The 20,010-nt window shown below is 38.2% G+C and overlaps 1 protein-coding gene across 1 annotated transcript in view; it reads right to left on the bottom strand.

Annotated features, from left to right (window-relative positions):
* Positions 1–1,000: 1,000 nt before the first annotated feature.
* The window catches only part of lhfpl3 (LHFPL tetraspan subfamily member 3), a 28,591-nt gene continuing 9,581 nt past the window's right edge, over positions 1,001–20,010 (bottom strand). Inside the window, exons 2-3 of the mRNA XM_059505401.1 lie at positions 2,382–2,612; positions 1,001–1,059 (exon numbers count right to left, since the gene is read on the bottom strand). Of these exons, the coding sequence (XP_059361384.1) occupies positions 1,043–1,059; positions 2,382–2,612 (248 nt within the window). The 3' untranslated portion in view covers positions 1,001–1,042. The remainder of the gene's footprint in view (positions 1,060–2,381; positions 2,613–20,010) is intronic.

Below are 20,010 nucleotides of genomic sequence, written 5' to 3'. Positions count from 1 at the left end.
AGAACATCATAATTATGGCACACATAACTATACAGCACCAACACTGCCGAGAAGTAAATATCGAATTAGAGACATACAGAAATTCAAACATATACACTCAATACATAATACTTAAAACACTCTCCTACTTCTTTATATACTTGGCGTGTGCACATTTACTAATGGCAGAGATGTCTGCCCCTAATTTTGACACTAATTTTTAAAATATATTAACAGTGAACTCACAGCTTCTGTTTACATACCAATTTTTAACAATGTTGGATAGTGTTTTGTTGAAATAATTGTAATTTTTTTAATTCCGATAAATGATCACTTGCGTGTAACTTGGCTCTGTTAAGTGGTAAGGATTTAGTGTACCATTTTGCTCCCCCCCTTTTTTTTTTTTTTTTTTTTTTCCAGGGGTGGTGGTGACCAATAATAACAGGCCGAAAATGTCTGTGGTGCAGCTCTGTGCCAGAATTTACATCCCACAATTCAAGCCTGTAAACGTTTCCTTCTATATTGAGGAATCCAGTCAAATAGAACAGTGTTTTACAGTAATTCATAAATCCCAAAATATTAACATTATTGTAATGCAGGCCTTTAAAGGAGAACGCAATGAAAAATAAATAATATTATTATTATTATTAATCCAAGTTAAAGTTACTTCTAAACGGTGCATTAGCTGCCCTATCATGTTAGGAACACAGAACACTGTAAATTAAAGTAGGGTGGGGATTTGTTGAGAAGCAATTCCAGGGAGTGAAGTGAAAAGAAGGGATGTGGAATGAAAAGCATTGAGTTTCCAACTCCATTCACCGTTTGCATCCTTTAACTGCTTTAGTCAGGCTTCCTGCCCTCAGGATGATGGGTAAAGCTGGATTGTGATTTCACATAATGATTTTCGTTGAACGAGACAGAAACGCCTGAAACAGATTTAAGTGATGTTTTAGTAATGAGAAATTAATACAAGGAAGCTAAACTTGAAGAGATCATTTCAAAAATTCATAACATCACTTTATTTCCACTGACCAACACTCACTCATCTGAGTGTATCTGGCATCTATGCATTTCCACTCTCTGTTGATGAGAAAAGGAGAAAATTCTATCAAAATTAAAGCAAAAATCACAGCTTAAATCCACAGCGTAATTTTCAAATGCAGCAGAAATATTTATCAACTACTGAAAGCTGTCACATTTGATAAATACACATTAAATAGACATTTTTCACACCCTATCAGTTGGGATAAACCTAACTAGTAATTTCCACTAGATGGCACTAACACCATCATGTGCAGTCACAAAATATGATATATATAATTTGGTTTCTGCAGCAGTAAGACGTGAATTGCTCATTCATCATTATACAAATATCATTACTCACCATTTGCAACTCATCAGTTTCAAATCAAACCTTAACACACCTATAAGTGACCCTTCATTACCATTATATTAAATAATAGTTTTATGGTCCAGGACTTCCTGAAAGTGTACCTTCATTATATGAAGCATTTTATAGTCCATATCCATAAATAGTGTTTTGCTCAAGGTGTTCTGTTCAGCACAGCATAGGTTTCAGCTGATGCTGTGCCTGTGATTTAATATGGACTGGCTGACAGCAAGCTGTGTAAACGGTAATTAGAAATTCATGGCTTGGTCCAGAGCCCCAGGCTTCAATTAACCCCAGTCCATGGTAAATTCTACCTTTCTTTCTTTTCTTCACTTGCAATTTTCCTCTTCTTCTCGTTCCTTCTCATATCTAATCTATTTTCACAGCCCTATCATCTGATTCTGTCCTTAATGACCATCGCTTTGTCTTATTTTCTCAAGCTGAGTCTTCTCTCACCTCTGGCTGGCAGGCTCTGTCTAGTAATGAATGAATTGCACCGAATGGCTCAACAGCTGCACGTTTATGTAAATGAATGCATTTTGTGATTACAACTAAATCATATAATGTGCGTCAGAAATGCACAAGACTAGCCAGGCCATTTCTGGATTCTTTCACAGAGAAAAGTTTAATTATGCACTTGTTAAACACTTTTTTTTTTTTTTAAGTATATCAAAGCATAGTTATAACGCTTGCAAATGACTAACAGTAGCAAGTAGCATATTATAAACTTCAACAGCAATAACGCTTAGATTCCACAACCAAATGGTGTTTTCGTCAAAGGTACCGACTCTCAAGTTGTTTTTCTGTTTGTATTTTTTGCTCTGCCCAAACTTTTTGAACAGGATGAACTGTGTATAACCTCATATGGTCCAAAACTCTTTAAAATTATTTATTTGCATAAATTAAGACACATTTCTGAGATTAATCTGCAGTCTCCCATGGTAAGACATGACATTTAGACATGACAAGACACAGAATAACAATTCTTCAGACAAAATAATGTTAAACTTACTATCTCCCAGCAGCTCCTCGGACATGAGTCCATCCTGCCTGTTGCCCAGCACAAAAGCCAAGAAAGCGAGAATAAGGGCATCCATGATGCCCATAATGGCCAGGATGTACGCCCAGCGCACTGAGCATGCTCCAATGGTATACTTGTCCGTCCCTTCTCCGCACATCCTCTTCACCTCATCAGCATCCCAGCCATCAGGATATATCATACAGCCCAACACCAGACACACACCTAAGAGAGAAAGCAGGCATCGTGAGTCATCCAATTAATAAATGTTCTATGGATTTAATCAACAGCAGAATGCATTTTTGTACTTAAGCGATATGATAGATGGCAGTTTTAAAGCGTAAGCTGGGGAACAAAATCAGCTCCAATGAAAGAATTCATGGTGGTTTCTTTTCTTCTATTTCTTCGATTATAACATGTCTGACAGCTGAGATGAATGAGGAGAGATGTACCAGTAATCCCGGACTAGCCCCCAATTTATATTCACATCCATACACACACACACACACACACACAAAGCACACACTGTCGAAAGCTGCTATGAGTCATTTTTTTTACACAAAACGAAATTGCAAAAGTTTCTGAACAAAATGTGAGTGATTCTTGCCAGTGTAAAACTTGCAGGCACAATGCTGTATGTGGGTGGTGGTTTCACAATTGCTTGGGTGTTCGGATGGTTGCTTACTGGCCAAACATAAAAAAACAAACTTTCAGGTCTCCATGATATTCTGGTCCCTAGATTTGCTCAAATGCCTCCTCCTTAAATGCAAATGTTCAATGCAATTAGTTTTCAACCAGTTTATAGCCTGCCACGAATATAAGTCTGTTAACTTATCAACCATTATTCAGGAAGTCCTACCTTAAACAAGCCCTTACATCATCCCTGATGAATTGAGACCGGATGACTGCATCTTCAGGAGTATCAGATCACAGTCATGGTAAATCCTGCAAAACTTTGTGCGGAGAAATGCGAATACTGCATGTGCCAGTTTTGATGCATTGATAGTTTTATGCAGGCACAATCAGTTACATAAGAGGAAGTAATTTATAATGTAAACAGGACTTCTCTTTGAGTTATTAGACAAATTACCTCCTGACTTGGAGGTTGGGGGTCCCCTGTTTGAGTCCTGGAGTTTGTGTTCTTGGGGTGAATGTGTAAGAGTGTTAACCCCGCAATGAACAGGTTAGTCCAAAGGTGTCAAATCCTGCTCCTACTATCCTGCAGAGTTTAGCTCTAACACACATTGAAGTTTCTAGTGATACTAAAGACCATGATGAGCTGGTTTAGAGGTTTTTATTTGAGGCTGAGCTCATTTCTGCTGGAAGTTGATCCACCAGGAGCAGATTTGGAGTGGACACCCCTGGACTATCAAGTGCATCCAATCTCAGATATGGTGAAATAAGATCCAGCATTTCTGCAACCCTACATAGGACAATCGTTCTGAAAAAAAATATGAATGGAATAAATAAACATTTAGAGTTGATGAAGAGCAAAAAATTTGATTAATTTAACCTGTTTATATATCTAGGCCAAACTACTATTCCCCACTATGTTGTGGGGAAGTCGTGGCCTAATGGTTAGAGAGTCGGACTCCCAATCGAAAGGTTGTGAGTTCGAGTCCCGGGCCGGCAGGAATTGTGGGTGGGGGGAGTGCATGTACAGTTCTCTCTCCACCCTCAATACCACGACTTAGGTGCCCTTGAGCAAGGCATCGAACCCCCAACTGCTCCCCGGGCGCCGCAGCATAAATGGCTGCCCACTGCTCCGGGTGTGTGTTCACAGTGTGTGTGTGTGTTCACTGCTCTGTGTGTGTGCATTTCGGATGGGTTAAATGCAGAGCACAAATTCTGAGTATGGGTCACCATACTTGGCTGAATGTCACTTCACTTCACACTATTCCCATTCCCGGAGGCAGGGAGAAAATGAGAAAATAATAAAAACACAAAGCCATTTTACACAACGCGTCAATTACATATCTAATTTACATATTTTGCTCATCTTTTCTTTTTTTTTTTTTTTGCTTTATTGACATGAAGTGTCAAGCCATTGCAAGAAAGTAAAACCAAGAAAAAACAACTATGAAACTGCCCACCTGTTTATTCTGATCCAAAATCAATTAAATGCACCTCATGTAGAAAATAAGACTTCTGAACCCATAAGTAGGAGCTTTCCAGCATTACTTGTAGGCAGCATAACTGGTTGAATGAACCAAGCAGGACAGATTTAGCAGTCAGAAAGAAAAAAAAAACCCTATATCTTAAGAGATAAAATAGCCCACATATGGATACTGCCAAATGAATCAGGCATGATAAACACATCTCCTTCTTGTCTTTGTCACAGAGTTTGCTGTGTCATAAAATAGCTAGAGACATGAACAGTCACTAAAAGCCTTTTCCTGTGTCCTATATCTCTGTCCTTCTATCTCTCACTTTAATCTCTTGGTTCGTGTATTTAATAAGCGAAACTTCAAAAGAAATTCATCATCATTATACTAATAGCCATCAGCAGTCTAACAGTAATCACATTAAAGCTAAGAGCCAATCACCCTCATCCCTCCATCCACAGCTTATTTGCGCCGCAGTCACTTTAAAGAGCTCATAGGCTTTTTCTTGGGGCTGTTTGTGACAGTGTGACTGAATCTATCACTCATGTAACCAGCCTTCCTGCAGTTGTCTGAGTTGCATGTGTCATCTAAGTTCTTAAGGTGGTGCACCATGTCCTATCCAGCCAGGACATGACAAGTTTCAGTGACAACTAATTTGTCTATCCATGTTGAAAGTGCAAATGCTGCACGACCCAATACGACTTCAATGTGGATGGGATTACACTGGGAACGCTACGAGAATTAGAAACCGAATGACCGACAAAAGGTTTATGTCAACTTTTGGCTCCACTAGTGGTGTGAGTTTTTTGTCCTATGACAGATGTTTGGTGGTAGTGCAGAAATTGCATACACCTGTCACGTCACTATAGGACACGCTGGAGGGAAAGCTGCTGAGTGTATTGCGTTAAATTGGACCAGATTCATGGCTACACACGCATTATGTGGGGGAATGCTTATAAATAATAGAAAACATCAGCATTTTCTCTCATTTTACATCCTCTCCAGAGCCTGCAGCACTGCACCACACACATATACAAATGAAAAGGAGCTTTTCAGCTAAACCTTTCAATGTTATCGAAGAGACACACACAGCTGGGCTCTGATGAGTTGGCCTTATCTCAACCATCTTGCAAAAGACAAGTTGTCTTTTTCATCCCATTTTGTCTTATTTTTATGTAATAGATGCCGCAGAATAGATTATGGAAAGGCAAACTCGTGGTTCTGTAGTATCGCTAGCTCTTTTCTAATAGATAGATCAGACTGCGGTTGCATTGTGAGGGGCTTTGGTTTTGCTGGCAGCGAGCACTCATGCTGCATCTGGGTCAGCGAGAGTGCTCTGAATGCCGATGCTGTGAGTGTCACATCCTAGATGTGTTTGTAGATAGAGGCTATAAATAAACACAGTTAAAGATGAGAATTCTGCATGTGAAGAGTGTTTCCGTTAGGAAAGATACAGTTGTGATACCCTTCTCCTCCCCTTAGACTTTCCTCTACTCCGAATATCTATTTTTCATGCTTTCCTGTAATCTCAGCCAACAATTTATTGATGAAGCCCCTTGCAATGGATTAAGATCTGACAAACACAGGGAACTAAAATATACAGGCTGCTGACTAATAGAGCAGTTCCCTTTGAATGTTGTTCTGAACTTGTGTTCACCTAAATTTACATTTGGACATCATTTACTCATGTAAACATATCATTAAAATAGTCTATATGACTCTATATATTCTGAAATCATAGCTTAATATTTATATGGAACAGACCTTTAAGTCATTATTTGCAAAAAATGTCCCAGCTGTCATCTCTTAGTCCCATTTTTGTGCATTTAAATTTGCCTCATTCCCACTGGTTGAGACCCATTAATAGCAATGCTATTTAGTGTCATTTATTTCAAACCTGGAGCAAAATATCTTGGTGCGCTATATTTGAAAATACACAAACACAAATGAGATTTGAATGCTATAGCTGAAATAAGAGATCAGTGAATAATGGCATACAGTTCAGTATCTATCCACTTTTATAGTACTGAAAAGAAGCTTGAACGCTGTAATTACACAGAAGAAAATCCAAATGTCTGGAATGATATGAGGGTGTGTATATAATGACAGAATTGCCATTTTGGGTAAACTGTCCCTTTAAGTACCCAACTTTTCACATTTGTATGCAGGTTAGCAGCAGTGAAGGATGAAAAAAGGTGCTTCCTCACGCTCATCTTCCCCTGACATCGCTTGACTTGGCATTTGTTAAAATGTCTTTACATCCCAGCCAATGGAAGGAGAAGAAAGAAGCACCAAGGATGATAAGAGAAGGAGACAAGATGGATGGAGAGAGGAGAAGATAATGCAAGGTTCCTGTCTTTCCTTGCCTCTTTCTTGCTAAGCTGCAGTTGTTTGCTGCTTAATATATTGTCAAGGCAAGAATAGAGTAACGCCTCAGGGTTTGTGTTTCATCCTGAGAATGGCAGCTTATTGTTTTCCATTCCAGAGAGGGATGAATGGTGGGAAAGAATAGAAGAAAAGAGAATAAGAAAGAGAGCGAGAGAGAGAAAACCCTCACTGCATCCATGCTAATATGAAATTCCCTGCTTCTGCAGTCAGACACTATTTCTTCTACAAAACATATTTAGCTGCCTACCTAGACATCATTTTAAGACACTAGCAGCGCTCCTGACTCAAACACTATTAAGCCAAATAATAAGGCAAAATCACATTTTTTAGAGCATTGTTAGCTCTAAAAATCAGTCAATTATGATGATACATTTCAGGTTTAAGCTGTCTAGTAGGTAGTAGATAGCAAGGTAGCTCACCAGGTTTTGAACAGAGCTAAACACACACACGATTAGGGTGCTTTCACACTTGCATTTTTGATGCGCTCCTGGGTTCGTCTGGCATCAGAGTTCAGTTTTATTGGATGATATGAAAGCTGTTTTCTGAACTTGGTTGCACAAAGGTGATCTGGGGTACGGTTCAGGTAAACTCTAGTACAGTTCACTGCTGATATGGACCAAGTTATAGCGAATCTCTATTCGAAAACATTTGCTGTACATTCAAAGCATATTAAACCCTATATGGATGGGATTAGTTTTACAAGGGTAGATGGATTAATGTAATTTTACCGCAGGATGTTTGTAATAATATTGGCCAATTCGCATGGGATAATTTTCAGTAAACTACCAGAAGTGGGAGAGGTAGCTCGATTTACACCGCTGTCAGCTCCCTGTCGTCATGTGTGGGCCACATTGCTTCCTGTGCGTACTTCATTGTTTATTATATGTTTATAATATGGTCCAGTGAAACGATTTGTTTCGGATTGGATTGTGTTAATAATAGGCACTTACCTAAAGCTAACAGAAGTTTCGTGCCTGGAAATGACAGAATATTTATGTACATACAGCTGGTCTATTTGCACAGGAATAGTGTAATCTGGCCGTTGAGTGAGACTTTCCTTGAAAGAGACTTTGCCCCACTTCTCCATGTAAAATGAATCCCGTCTGAATATGGCTTTTCTATCTATCTGTCTGTCTGTCTTTCTATATGTTTGTTGGTCATCATGTCTTTGCCACTCTTTTTATGTCTATTACCCTTTTCATTCACCTAATCATGAATGCATCTGTGCAAACACAAGCTGTGCTTTCATGCGTACATGACACAAGACAAATTTGGGTTCAGCCTGTTTCAGACTTTGACTGTGTGCATTAAATCCTGAATGGGCTTCTCTGCTCTGCCAGTGGAATATGTTACATATAACAGGCTTTGCATGTTCGACCTCACACAGTGGCTCCCACTGTGGATTATTTCAGTAGGCCTAGATAAACGTAAAAAGGCATAATATGGTTAAAACTGGTTTATAGTGGCCTACACACTGCAAAAAGGGTCCTTTTGCAGTTTTATTTGGTGTAAAATATCTTAACATTAATATTCTAAACACATCCAAAGTCACATAAAAAGCAGGTGGCTATTTGAAATGTAAACTTCATATTAACTGCAGTGATAAAAAAAATGATAATGGTTCAATAAACCCTTTGAAGATGAATAGAAACAAGATGATGTGTTAAAATGCTACCTCTGAATTAAGACTGCATAAAAATAAAAGGGCTCTAAGGAAAGTCTAAGAGATGCAGCGGAGTTATTATTCACGCCGCAGCTGAGAGTTGGCTCAGAACGTGTGTGAGTTCTGTGGAGTGAGTTGTGTTGTCATGGAGACGCTCTCATGATTGTCAGTCTTGTGAGGTGTTTGATAAGTGATGGGTGTGTTATTGACTGCAGCGCTCCTGAACTCCTCCCTCCTGGGCAAACCAGGCCGTGCAACTGACACGGAATGGCTATTTTTGGAATGCAAACTACCACACTACTCTTACTTTTTCTGCATTATAAACTATGTATACTTTACATACTTTGGTAGACAGCAATATTCTATTCTACCTAAAACAGCATTGCATGTATCATTTGCAGATTCAAAATGCACTGTGGCTCTACCTGTGTACTGTGGAGCGTTTCAAATCAGTGGTATATTAGCTTATTACTTACTGCATACAACACAGTATACACTTAATACTTCCAAATATATATATTTTTAAAAGCATATGAAAGAATATCTATTATGCAAACCATAAATTACTATGCTGCATGTTTCGTTTAGTCAGAGTGTAAAAGTCGGGGATTTTGTTTATTTATTTATTTTTGCATTTTTTATGTGAAAATAGGAAATGTGACAATAATGTAGCATAATATATTTTTGTACAATGCTTACTGTTTCACATGCTATTTCTAAAACAGCATACTTTGCAATGTTCAGTGAGCAGTACATTGATTTTCCATTTCAAAAAGCCTCTCTCTCTCTCTTTCTCTTTCTCTTTTTTCTGTGCATCACTGCAGTTCATATATATATATATATATATATATATATATATATATATATATATATATATATATGTAATAAGGAAAATCGACCCGAACATCCAAAAATACATTACGTTTGACATCTTGAAAATATGCAGCCTTAATCTTTATAACATGTGCGCATATTACCTCATTACCCAAGCGCAAAAGACTACATATCCCATAATTCTTTGGGGGCGGTGGAACAGTAAAGGTGATTGGGAACAGGTGGTCCAATTAATTACTGGCGAGCACAAGCACACCCGCCAAGTGTGGGAGGAAACTAAATGAGCGTGCCAAAATACAGATTTAACGAGAGGAGACACACACAAACCCTTAATAGACAGAAAGAAAAAGCAAACAGATTAAGAGAAAAATTCTCTTTTATCGTTCTGATGCACTTATTTCAACCACACAAGCTGGATTGGCATAGCAAACCTATTTGGATAGCGACCAGTGTGTTGCGTGTGTATTTGGCAGAACCCAATACTATGTGATAGATGTTTCCTCTTCCCAGTTGGAAACCAATAAGTTTTGAATTGGGGCCCCCAGGACGGAATTATTTAGCTCTGCCAAGCGCTCATTGAAGTGTCCGTGTGATGCTTGGTGTGTCCTTCCAAATGCAGTCCACATCTTCACTACTTGACAGACACTAGAGCTTTTGTTTCCCTCTCTGCGTTCTGTTTTATTAGCACAGCTCATCTAAATTCAGAGATGATCTCTCTATCTCTCAGGTTTCCCAGACTGTGTGACAGCACTCAGAGGAAGGAGCGTTTTTGAATATTCTGCAGATGTCCTCTTTCGTTTCTCTGCGTGAGCTGAGCGTTTGAAGTTGGCTGATGGGATTGTTTTAATATTCCTAAGAATGCCTAAGAATTGTATTCGCTGTGCACCGTCCCTGGATCGGTGTGATCTGGGTCTTAGATGCTCTACAGGAGCAGAGAGGAGAAGGAGATTTGAGTGTTTCTCAAATGCTGTTTTTTTTATATATTGCTTTGTGGTCACTAAGGTGTTTGAAGTGTCCAATGCTATGTGGTTGCTAGGGTGTGGCTTCACAGTTTCTAATGTGTTCTAAGTGTTTTTTTAGCCATATTGTTATGTGGTTGCTATGTAGTTGGTTTATTGTATGTTCTGAGAGGTTGCTAAGGTGTTGTGGGTGGTTGCCAGGACATTGCTATGTTGCGTATGAATTGGTAGTACCTTATTAAAGGTGGTTGCCAAACAGTTGCTAAGTTTTGTTCTGGTTTTTAGCATATTGCCATGGTTGCTATTGGAGAATGTGATATTGATCATCTATGATAATATTGTAATTGTTGTTTCAACGATATGTGACACTGAGTATCTCACTTTGAAAAAAATGCATTAATGTATAAATATACAAAAAAAAAAATTCTCCCTTCTCTGACCCATCCATTTCAGGTCTTGGAGCCTCTTAGAGATTGGTCAACTTCTGGATTGGTCTGCATTACTGTGTCAATGCTCACATGGGTTGCCAGATTGAGGACACATTGAGGATTTATCCGTGTTTTGATATAAGATGTAATATGTAATGGAATATTTCCTTCACAACCACCATTTATCTTAATCTGTTCTCAGTGTATCCTAGGTTGTTGTGGGTGGTTGTCAGGTCATTACTATGCACGCGCTAAGGTTCTAAGCGGTTAACAACAGATTGCTGTGTGTTTGCAATACTGTTGTAGGTGGTTTCTATATTTTTCTGATTTAATATTAATCGCCACAACCAGAGTCATCAATGAAAATAGTTTCTGTGACATTCATGCAGTGTTTCTACAGAATGCTGTCATTAACGTATTACAGGCATAATTTCCTGGGGCTAGGTGCATTGCTTAAGGGCACAATGGTTGTGTTTCATGTGGGAATCAAACCAGCCCTGTGGCTTAATCATTACTTCACACCACCTCCAGATGTTTGGGGGTTTAATAACCCAAATGTGCACTTTCTTCTAATGTTTCCTAAATTATATAATGAAAAGAGATAAATAGAATGGCACCACAGCTCTTGTTAGGACCGCAACACTGTTATTCTTGCTCTAATTGGTGTTATAGCTCCGGGACACTTGATTTTTATCAGAGACCACCTGCTGAGTGGTCTACTGGAGTAATTCCAGAAGGGGCAACTCCATCGTGCCCCTCAGAGTGTGTGCGTTAACATGTACAAAACTCGCCATCTACTCAACACTCAGCGCTCGGCACTTGTATGAATCCGACCGAGACTAATTGTGCAACACTGCATCTGCACACAGACACTTTGCAGAAAAAAGGGAGGGCAGAGAAGTGTGTGGTTTCCATGACAACTACCGGAGAGGTGCTTTTCAAATATAATACTAAACTTCATGCATCTGAGGTCAGCTGTCAATATGTATGTCTGTGACATTGTGTTCCTTCTGTACTTGTACTGTTCTATACTGTTTCTTTAACAGCAAAAACAAGAGTTCTATTCATAATGCAGCTTCAATCACATCACTTAAAGGGATAGTTCACCCAAAAATGAAAATCCTCTCATGTACTCACCCTACACTTGTTCCAAACCTGTATGAGATTCTTTGTTCTACTGAACACAAAAGAAAATATTTTGAAGAATATTATTAAAATTATATGGAAGTCAATGGCTACCATCAACTCTGGTTATCAACATTCTACGGAATAAATATAATATAAATAATATTCATTCTTTTGGATGAAATATACAGTTTATACAAGAATGAAAATTCTGTCATTATTTAATCACCATGTCGTTCTAAATCTTTATATTTAGTGGGCCGGAAGCATTTTGTTGTTGTTTTGTCTATACAATGAAAGTCCATGGGGCACAATGTTATGAACCCCATGAGGACAAAATGTCCTTTCTTCATTCCCATTTTTCATTTTTGATATGCCTGGTCACATTTAACCATTGCTCATTGAATTTGTGCAGGTCTAATTCAGTCTTTCAAATAGAAACACACATGAACAGGAATTTTCAGGTGAGGGTGAAATACTTCCCTTGGCAATGTAGTCCATTGTCATCCTTTTTCTACCACTCCTGTCCTCTTTAACTCTACCATGCTCTATTACCATTCCACTTGTCCTGTTCAAATGGTCATTCTCCCACTTTAACTGTTTTTTTTTTTTTGCAGTTGTAAGACCCTTGGTCTTTGCATTATCGCCTCTTCTGTTCTCATTACTCTCTTGAAGTCTTTCTCTCTCTCTCTCTCTCTCTCTGTTCATTTTCTCCTGCAGATGCTCATGGCTGTTCTTGGGCTGAGAACTACTAAAGCTCTCTAGAGCACTATCTCTGCCTCTCTGGCGTCCTGCCATGCTGGGCTGAGAGATAACCGAAGGGGGAATTCACTAAGAATGAATTGCACCCACTGATTGCACTATTTGCATGCACTGTCTTCGTTGTTTTAGCATCCGATTCACTATAGGAATTATGCAAATCGGTGAACGGACAAACGCACCCACATCTGTGTTGAACGCAAACAACTCCCCACAATATCCCATTCTGCAGGTTGGTTCTGAGTGCTAGATTGTGGAGGATGCAGCAGTTCTGGCACACTTTACAGGGATTGTACAGCATCACCCCACAACTGCAACAGCCACTTTTTTGCTCATTAAAATGTTTGTGCTTAACTACACCACATGTCTGGATATATGCCCTGTGATAACACTTTTCTCCATCATTTGATTACTGCTGCATGATCACTAGAAAATTGTTTAATTAAATTTAGTTTAGGCCTGCCTTGCATTCCCTTATTTTATTTGTATTTATTCATTTTTTTTAATTCTGATTTTCTCTTTTATAACAGCATTTATTTTAATAGGTTTTCTCTGTCAGCTGCGGGGTTCTGAGGTCCAAAGGGTTTTAAAACATTCAGCATATTTGTGAACACTGTTTTCCTTTCTGTTGACAACCATAAAGTGGTTGCCAGCACCAGAGTTTATTTAGTCCCATTAAACATAAAAAATAAATATATTTGTGAGATATTAATGCATTCATTATAGGGTTTTGAAGAAAGGGGTCAAGACAGTGAAATTATATATATGTGTGTGTGTGTATATATCTCAAATAGAGAGATTGTGTTCTCCATAGGATTAGATGAAGAAAAACGAAAGTATGAAGCCCAGGCTCATTGTCAATCAAAATTCTGCAATAGCCAATTATAAATATTTTATTAGTTTGTTCTATAACTTTATATTAAAATAAATGGAAAGATACAACCAATACAGTGGTTAAGTGAATTGGTAAAAGGCAAGGCAAAGGACGTAAATGTAAGTGAAAAACTAGGTCATGATTACTGCTGGTTCGGAATAGAAGTAGACTGTTCAATATGTCATAAAGTCTTATGGTAATAGCTCAAGTCTCCAGAATTGAGTTCATCTCCAATAAATCTCTCTTTGCACTGGCAGCCATAAGTGTTGAAGGTTATTACTGATATTAACTGGAGCCTTCTAATGTGTCCCTCTACATTTGCCAAGTCACAAACCTGTGGTTAAAGCAGCAAGTAATAACAACAGCCCATTTTGCATTATTAGAGAGCATTTGCTATAATTGTTAATTGGAATATGTATGTAATGCATTCGTACAAGCATACACACCAACCTCTATAAAATACATTATGCATTGAATTATTAATATAACTTTTGTTTTTATTTTGCAGTATGGACATTACTGATTTCTGTTCACATCTCCATGATGACCCATTTTTAAAACCTCCAAAGTAAATCATGAAATATGCAATATCTCTACGTTGAAATCCACCACACGCTATACCAGCGTGCACCTAATTATGCATATTATCTTCTTTAATCTGTGAGGTTTTAAATTATTCATTCCAGGCGGCTTCAATTTTAATTAGGTTAAGCCCATAAGCGACACAGTCATATATTTTTGGTCAAGGTTTATATTGCGTGAAAATGTAGTCTATTAAAAGACTCCACCAAGTGAGGGTTGCAAATAAATAATGGCTCGGGTGCTAATTAAGTCCATAAAAAAAAAAAATCTACTCAAAAAAAATCATCAGTTCAGTAAATACATTTGAATGTTATTTTACTGCAACTGATACACATAGTATAATAATGATTTGATGTATAGGAGGGATGAAAGTAGAAAGTGCTGATAGTAGTGGCTTAGAATAGAAGTGCTGTTTTCTCTTCCCAATGAAACACTGATCTCCCCAGACACCTATACACAGGGGAACTTCTATCCCAAAACTGGCCTCGCACACACTTTACTTTGCCTTTCCCTGACTGCTGTAATTATTCTGTGTGTTTTCAATGTTTGCCTACTAAACAAAGTTTAGAAGTCATCAAAAATGCTTCTGATACATAAAAATTGATTTATGTGTTACAAGACTTGCACATAAATCAATGTCATTAAAGTAAGAATCAAGTTAAAATCCATTTGATTTTTTTCCGAAGAAGAAACAGATTGTCAGTGATAAACCTTTCTAGATAGACTGTGAACTCAGTCATTTGAATTTCATAAATTATACTTCTAAAAACTACAGAATAATAAGACATATTTGTTTGTACAAAACTATACTAGTCATAATTATGAAGAAGATCCAGTCATAGAAGTTGTTTAGGCTACTATGTAAACAGCATTGAATATTTTGCCATTTTAAATATGTATTTTATACTCGTTTTACATTTTAGATTCATTTTCTATTTACTGACTGCAGTGTTTTATGAGATGAGTAGTTAATCCTCTCAACAAATTAGACCTTATTATAATAAGGAAGAAACGTTTGCTGCTACATTGTGACTTTCATGTGACGTAAACAGCATCTTTGCTGTGGGGATAGAAATAGAGTTCATTCAATGTGTTTCAAATGGTTTCCAGTGAAAACACTGAAGGTATGTCATTGCGTAAACTTTGTAAAGAGAAAACTGTCCTCTCTGTGCTCTTCAAAAGTCTTTCTGACAAAATCCAGCACCATGGGCTTTTACGCTGTTGTTTCTAACACTGCCTTTAACATTTTGCCCTGCCTGCTTGATTTAATGTGCTAACCATAGAGGTCAGTTTATCTTTCTCATCTGAGCCACATCGGCTCTTTTCGGCCTCCACTAGGTGAGAGCTTTCTCTCCTCTGCAGAGCATCAGCCTTGTAATTTATTCTGACAGCACACTGATACGCTTGCTAATGGCCTCTGGTCTGGCTCAGACAAACTCAATCCATTATTATGTATTGATTGACAAGGACACTGAAAAGAAGGGCATTGTGTGGGTTTGGAAAGAAGCAGGTTTACAATGTGTACTGCGAGGCCGTGTTCTGTTGGTCAGCATCAACAGTTTTCTTTGGGGAAGTCGTGGCCTAGTGGTTAGAGAGTTTGACTCCTAACCCTAGGGTTGTGGGTTCGAATCTCGGGCCGGCAATAACACGACTTAGGTGCCCTTGAGCAAGGCATCGAACCACAAGGCACCCAACTGCTCCCCGGGTGCCGCAGCATAAATGGCTGCCCACTGCTCTAGGTGTGTGTTCACTGCTCTGTTAAATGCAGAGCACAAATTCTGAGATTGGGACACCATACTTGGCTGAATGTCATGTCACTTTATCTCTCAGGCTCAAATTGTTGCATTCTGCATCGTTACCACAAGAGGTGCTATAATGAGGATCTGTAACAGTCCTCTACGTTCAGTTTTCTCTTTCTGCTCAACAGCTTTGCTGGGGGAGTTAAGAGAGTTCATTTATCTGAATCCAGTTTGTTAACTCCTCTAGTTTGTCTCTGTTGCCCCCAAAGTACTGAATTGTAGGGTTGCACATTGGGTTCAGGTCCGGCGACTGTGGAGGCCAGGTCATCTGGCGCAGCACCCCATCACTCTCCTTCTTGGTCAAATAGCCCTTGATGCCTTCAGTGTGACTCTACAATTTTCATAGTCATGAAAATAAGGAAAACTCTATGAATGAGAAGGTGTGTCCAAACTTTTGGTCTGTACTGTGTGTATATAAATATCAGTGGCGGCTGCTGGTCTTTCAAAGAGGGGAAGCTCATTTTCGGCCTACATTATAACCCTCTGATGGTCTTCATTTGTAGTGACACTCGGGGTCTTTTTGACCCCAGACAATAACATTTAATTTTGTAATAGAAAAATATTTAAATTTTTTACAAATATAAATTTACTCTGTTCATTTATGTTTTTACTAAACTTTGTACAGTTTTTGGAGGATTTAAATCTTTTAAATTTCTATAAATAAATATTTATTTAAATAGGCTTTTTTTTTTTACAAAAAAAGAAAAAAGCATTTCAGGTAAAATTCACGTCATAAAAGACCCAGATTTCTAACTTTCATACATGGGGATACCATGGATAATTTTATAAGGTTTAATGTAAGATTTTTGCCCATTTTTTGGAAAATTCAGTTTAAAAATTGTAATAAATCACTTTAACCACTAGATGGCTATAGTGTGTGTGTGTGTGTGTGTGCGCGCACATTTTCAATCTGTCTTAGTTATCAATTAAATTTTGTGGTGGTTCTGCATTTTACAAATATCAAGAAATATTGCCAGAGTTTGTCTTTCGAATACACTTGAGAAATCCGCGATCATGGGACTGAGCGTGAAACAGCTTCACTGACTTCTTATGGTGCAGACCGCTGTCAGTCAAAAGGAGATCGACAGATCCTCCAATCATCACGCGGAAGCCCGGAGTCCGGGCCAGCCCACTCCTCATTCACCTCCAGAGACGCTGAGCGTCCGTGGGCGGGACATAATCGCAGCATTTATCCAATGACCGTCTAGCTTCGGAGCAGTGAAAAAAACTGTTCAAAGCAGCCCCATTGAAGTCAATGGACACTCGGCTTCAACAGGGAAATGCACTGTGACGCTACGGGAATGTATGAGAAGAAAATCGAGTCAGCCGACATGTAGCTGATTAACACAATACATAATACACAATAGTACATATTTGACCATTGTTTTTTTTACATTAGAGGGGAAGCTGAGCTTCCCTTTCAGTCTTAAAGAAATCCCCACTGATATATATATATATATATATATATACACGGTGTGTGTATATATATATATATATATATATATATATATACACACACACCGTATTTTTCGGACTATATGAGGAAAAAAACACATATAAGTCGCACTGGACTATAAGTCGCATTTATTTAGAACCATGAACCAAGAGAAAACATTACCGTCTACAGCCGCGAGAGGGCGCTCTATGCTGCTCAGTGTAGACTACAGGAGCCTAATGTTTTCTCTTGGTTCATGTCAAAGGAATTTTGATAAATAAGTCGCACCTGACTATAAGTCGCAGGACCAGCCAAACTATGAAAAAAAGTGCGACTTATAGTCTGGAAAATACATATATATATGCCACATCAGTGACAAGTTTTGAGAAAGGCAGATGGGCACTTTGATCATGGCTGTGGCTTCAGAAGCAGGTTTTATCTCCAAGGGGGGGGGTGGATTGTGAGGCTGAGGTTCTACACATCAAACAAACTAGGAATGACCATCACTGACACATGCCTAATATCAAAAGGTCTGGGAGAGATGAGCAAAGCACGAAAGCGTCTGAAGATGTGCGATTCTCGCGGGCTGTCGTTCTTTCTTTCTTTTCTATCTCAAAATACTTAAGTTTCTTAATAGTACTGATACAAATGAAGTGGACTCCATAGAGCGAAGTGTTGGTGTTCTGAAGGAGTTTGGAAAGTGCTCTGATAATCATTTATCCTTTCCGTTCATTCATATTCTTCTCCTCTAACGACAGCATTTGTGGCATAACCACAGAAAACAACCTTGGGATTAAAAAAAAAGGAGTTACAATGGAGTTTCAATGCGGCAGGCAATAGACAATGCATAATATACCTTAATGTATTTGAGTAAAAAAACTGTCAAATTATTACAATTTAAAATACCTGTTGTTTTATATATATATATATTGCAAAGGTATAATGGACTTGGGAATAGGTCAAAAATTTTTAAAGAGTCCGCCATCCCTTGTTAGAAACAAATAATGATGGTAAATTTGCTTCCATAGGATGTTCACAGATGTTATTGGACGAGGTACTGTAATATTTTTCTCTCCACGTTTGATTCTTTACATGCTTTGGTCTATAATCTTCTGTGGCCGTGCACATGTTCTCAGTTGTTGTTTTTTTTTTTTTGAAAGAAAACAAAGCTTTCAGAAAGAACAGTGCAATCAGAGATCATTCTGTTTGTGTATTTGTTCTCTGCTGCAGGTGCACAAGTGTGTTTGTGGGTTCACATTTCAAGTGTTCAGCCAGATTTGGCTATCAGTCTTTTCAGCTTCATTCTTTAGAGACCCTAAAGTCTCTTTCTTTCCCAGTTCTAATTAAACACACGTCATATGTGATTATACAAGCTCATGTTTGAAGAAAGAACCACAGAAAGGTGAGGTAGGAAAGAGATGGCGATAATAAACAAATGTAACTCCAGTACTCAGGAAAGCAGAATTAACAGGGAGCACAAATTGAGGAGCTCAAAATTAAATCAAATAAATGTCATCCCAACCTCCACTTAGCTATGATAACCCTAGATAATGACAGATTGCATAATGCATCGCTTTTAGCTATTTATTCCATAGCTGATGTTTCCATGCTGGTTTGAGGACACATCCTCAGAGATTTCTGGCAGCCTTTGCTTGTATTTTTAAACTCAAAGAAAATACATTTGGCTGTTGCTTGTTTATGTTTAGTTTTTTTTATTGATTATGCCAGGATGGAGTATTTTTAAATGTGAAAATCTATTTTCTCTCAGCTCATAACAACTCTTTCGCAGGCAAGGCCAAGAGTACATTACAAGAGAAGCTTGTCCTACGCACATTTACAGATTCATAATTAGTTTTCTGTCATGTCGTCTCTCACTCTACGATTGTAGCTACAGTACTGTCCCAAATATTCAGTTCTTACACCGACTCAACCCAGCTACACAAAAGTGCAATCTTGACAATTGCGATTCATCGCAAATAATCGTTTGACAGCACTATTAAAAATGACAACATTCCCCACCCTGGTGGTGGACTCAATGTTTATACACGATATTTCATACTTACTAAGTTTCAATGATAACTAGATTGAGAAGTCTGAAAGAAAAAGTTCATGCTGGCTTGACAAAAGCCTTGTCTGAAATTTTACATAGTCTGAAGTTTGAAGGAATATAAAGTGACAAAAAGAGTAGCAAATAAGAAAGATGGACTGATAGATAGAGCAGCACGTTTTAATCTGGGTCAGGAAGCAAAGTTTCCAGAAATGATGAATTAGTACAGCATAATTTCCTAGCACCAGTGTATCAAACAAACCTAGTGTGCGCAATTAAAAGATCGCCTTTATTATTAATGCAGTTAATAACATTTAAAAAAGCAGAATGACGTTAAAATTCTTTAATGACATTGAAACTAAAGAAGGCTAATCTGTGATCATGATATACTAGCAACAGATTAACAACAGCCAAGCCAAGCTTTCACTGGAGCAGTTCAGTCAAAGTTAAAAGCAGCAAATCTTCACAGAGCTGGTTGATGTTAGCAAATAGCATCATCGGTTAGCAACACTGGGCTTTCAGTCATCCATTTAGAATGAGAAATGTGGTCAGCATGGGCACACAGTCTTAGCCAAGATTAGCTAATAGTCGCAAGCGAGAGCCAGTTTTCCTACGTCTGCGCTTA

This window comes from Carassius carassius, chromosome 22 (genome assembly GCF_963082965.1).
Source record: "Carassius carassius chromosome 22, fCarCar2.1, whole genome shotgun sequence".
Taxonomy (NCBI): Eukaryota; Metazoa; Chordata; class Actinopteri; order Cypriniformes; family Cyprinidae; genus Carassius; species Carassius carassius.
The sequence above is the reverse complement of the archived record's forward strand: the minus strand, read 5'-3'. Positions and strand labels throughout refer to the sequence as shown.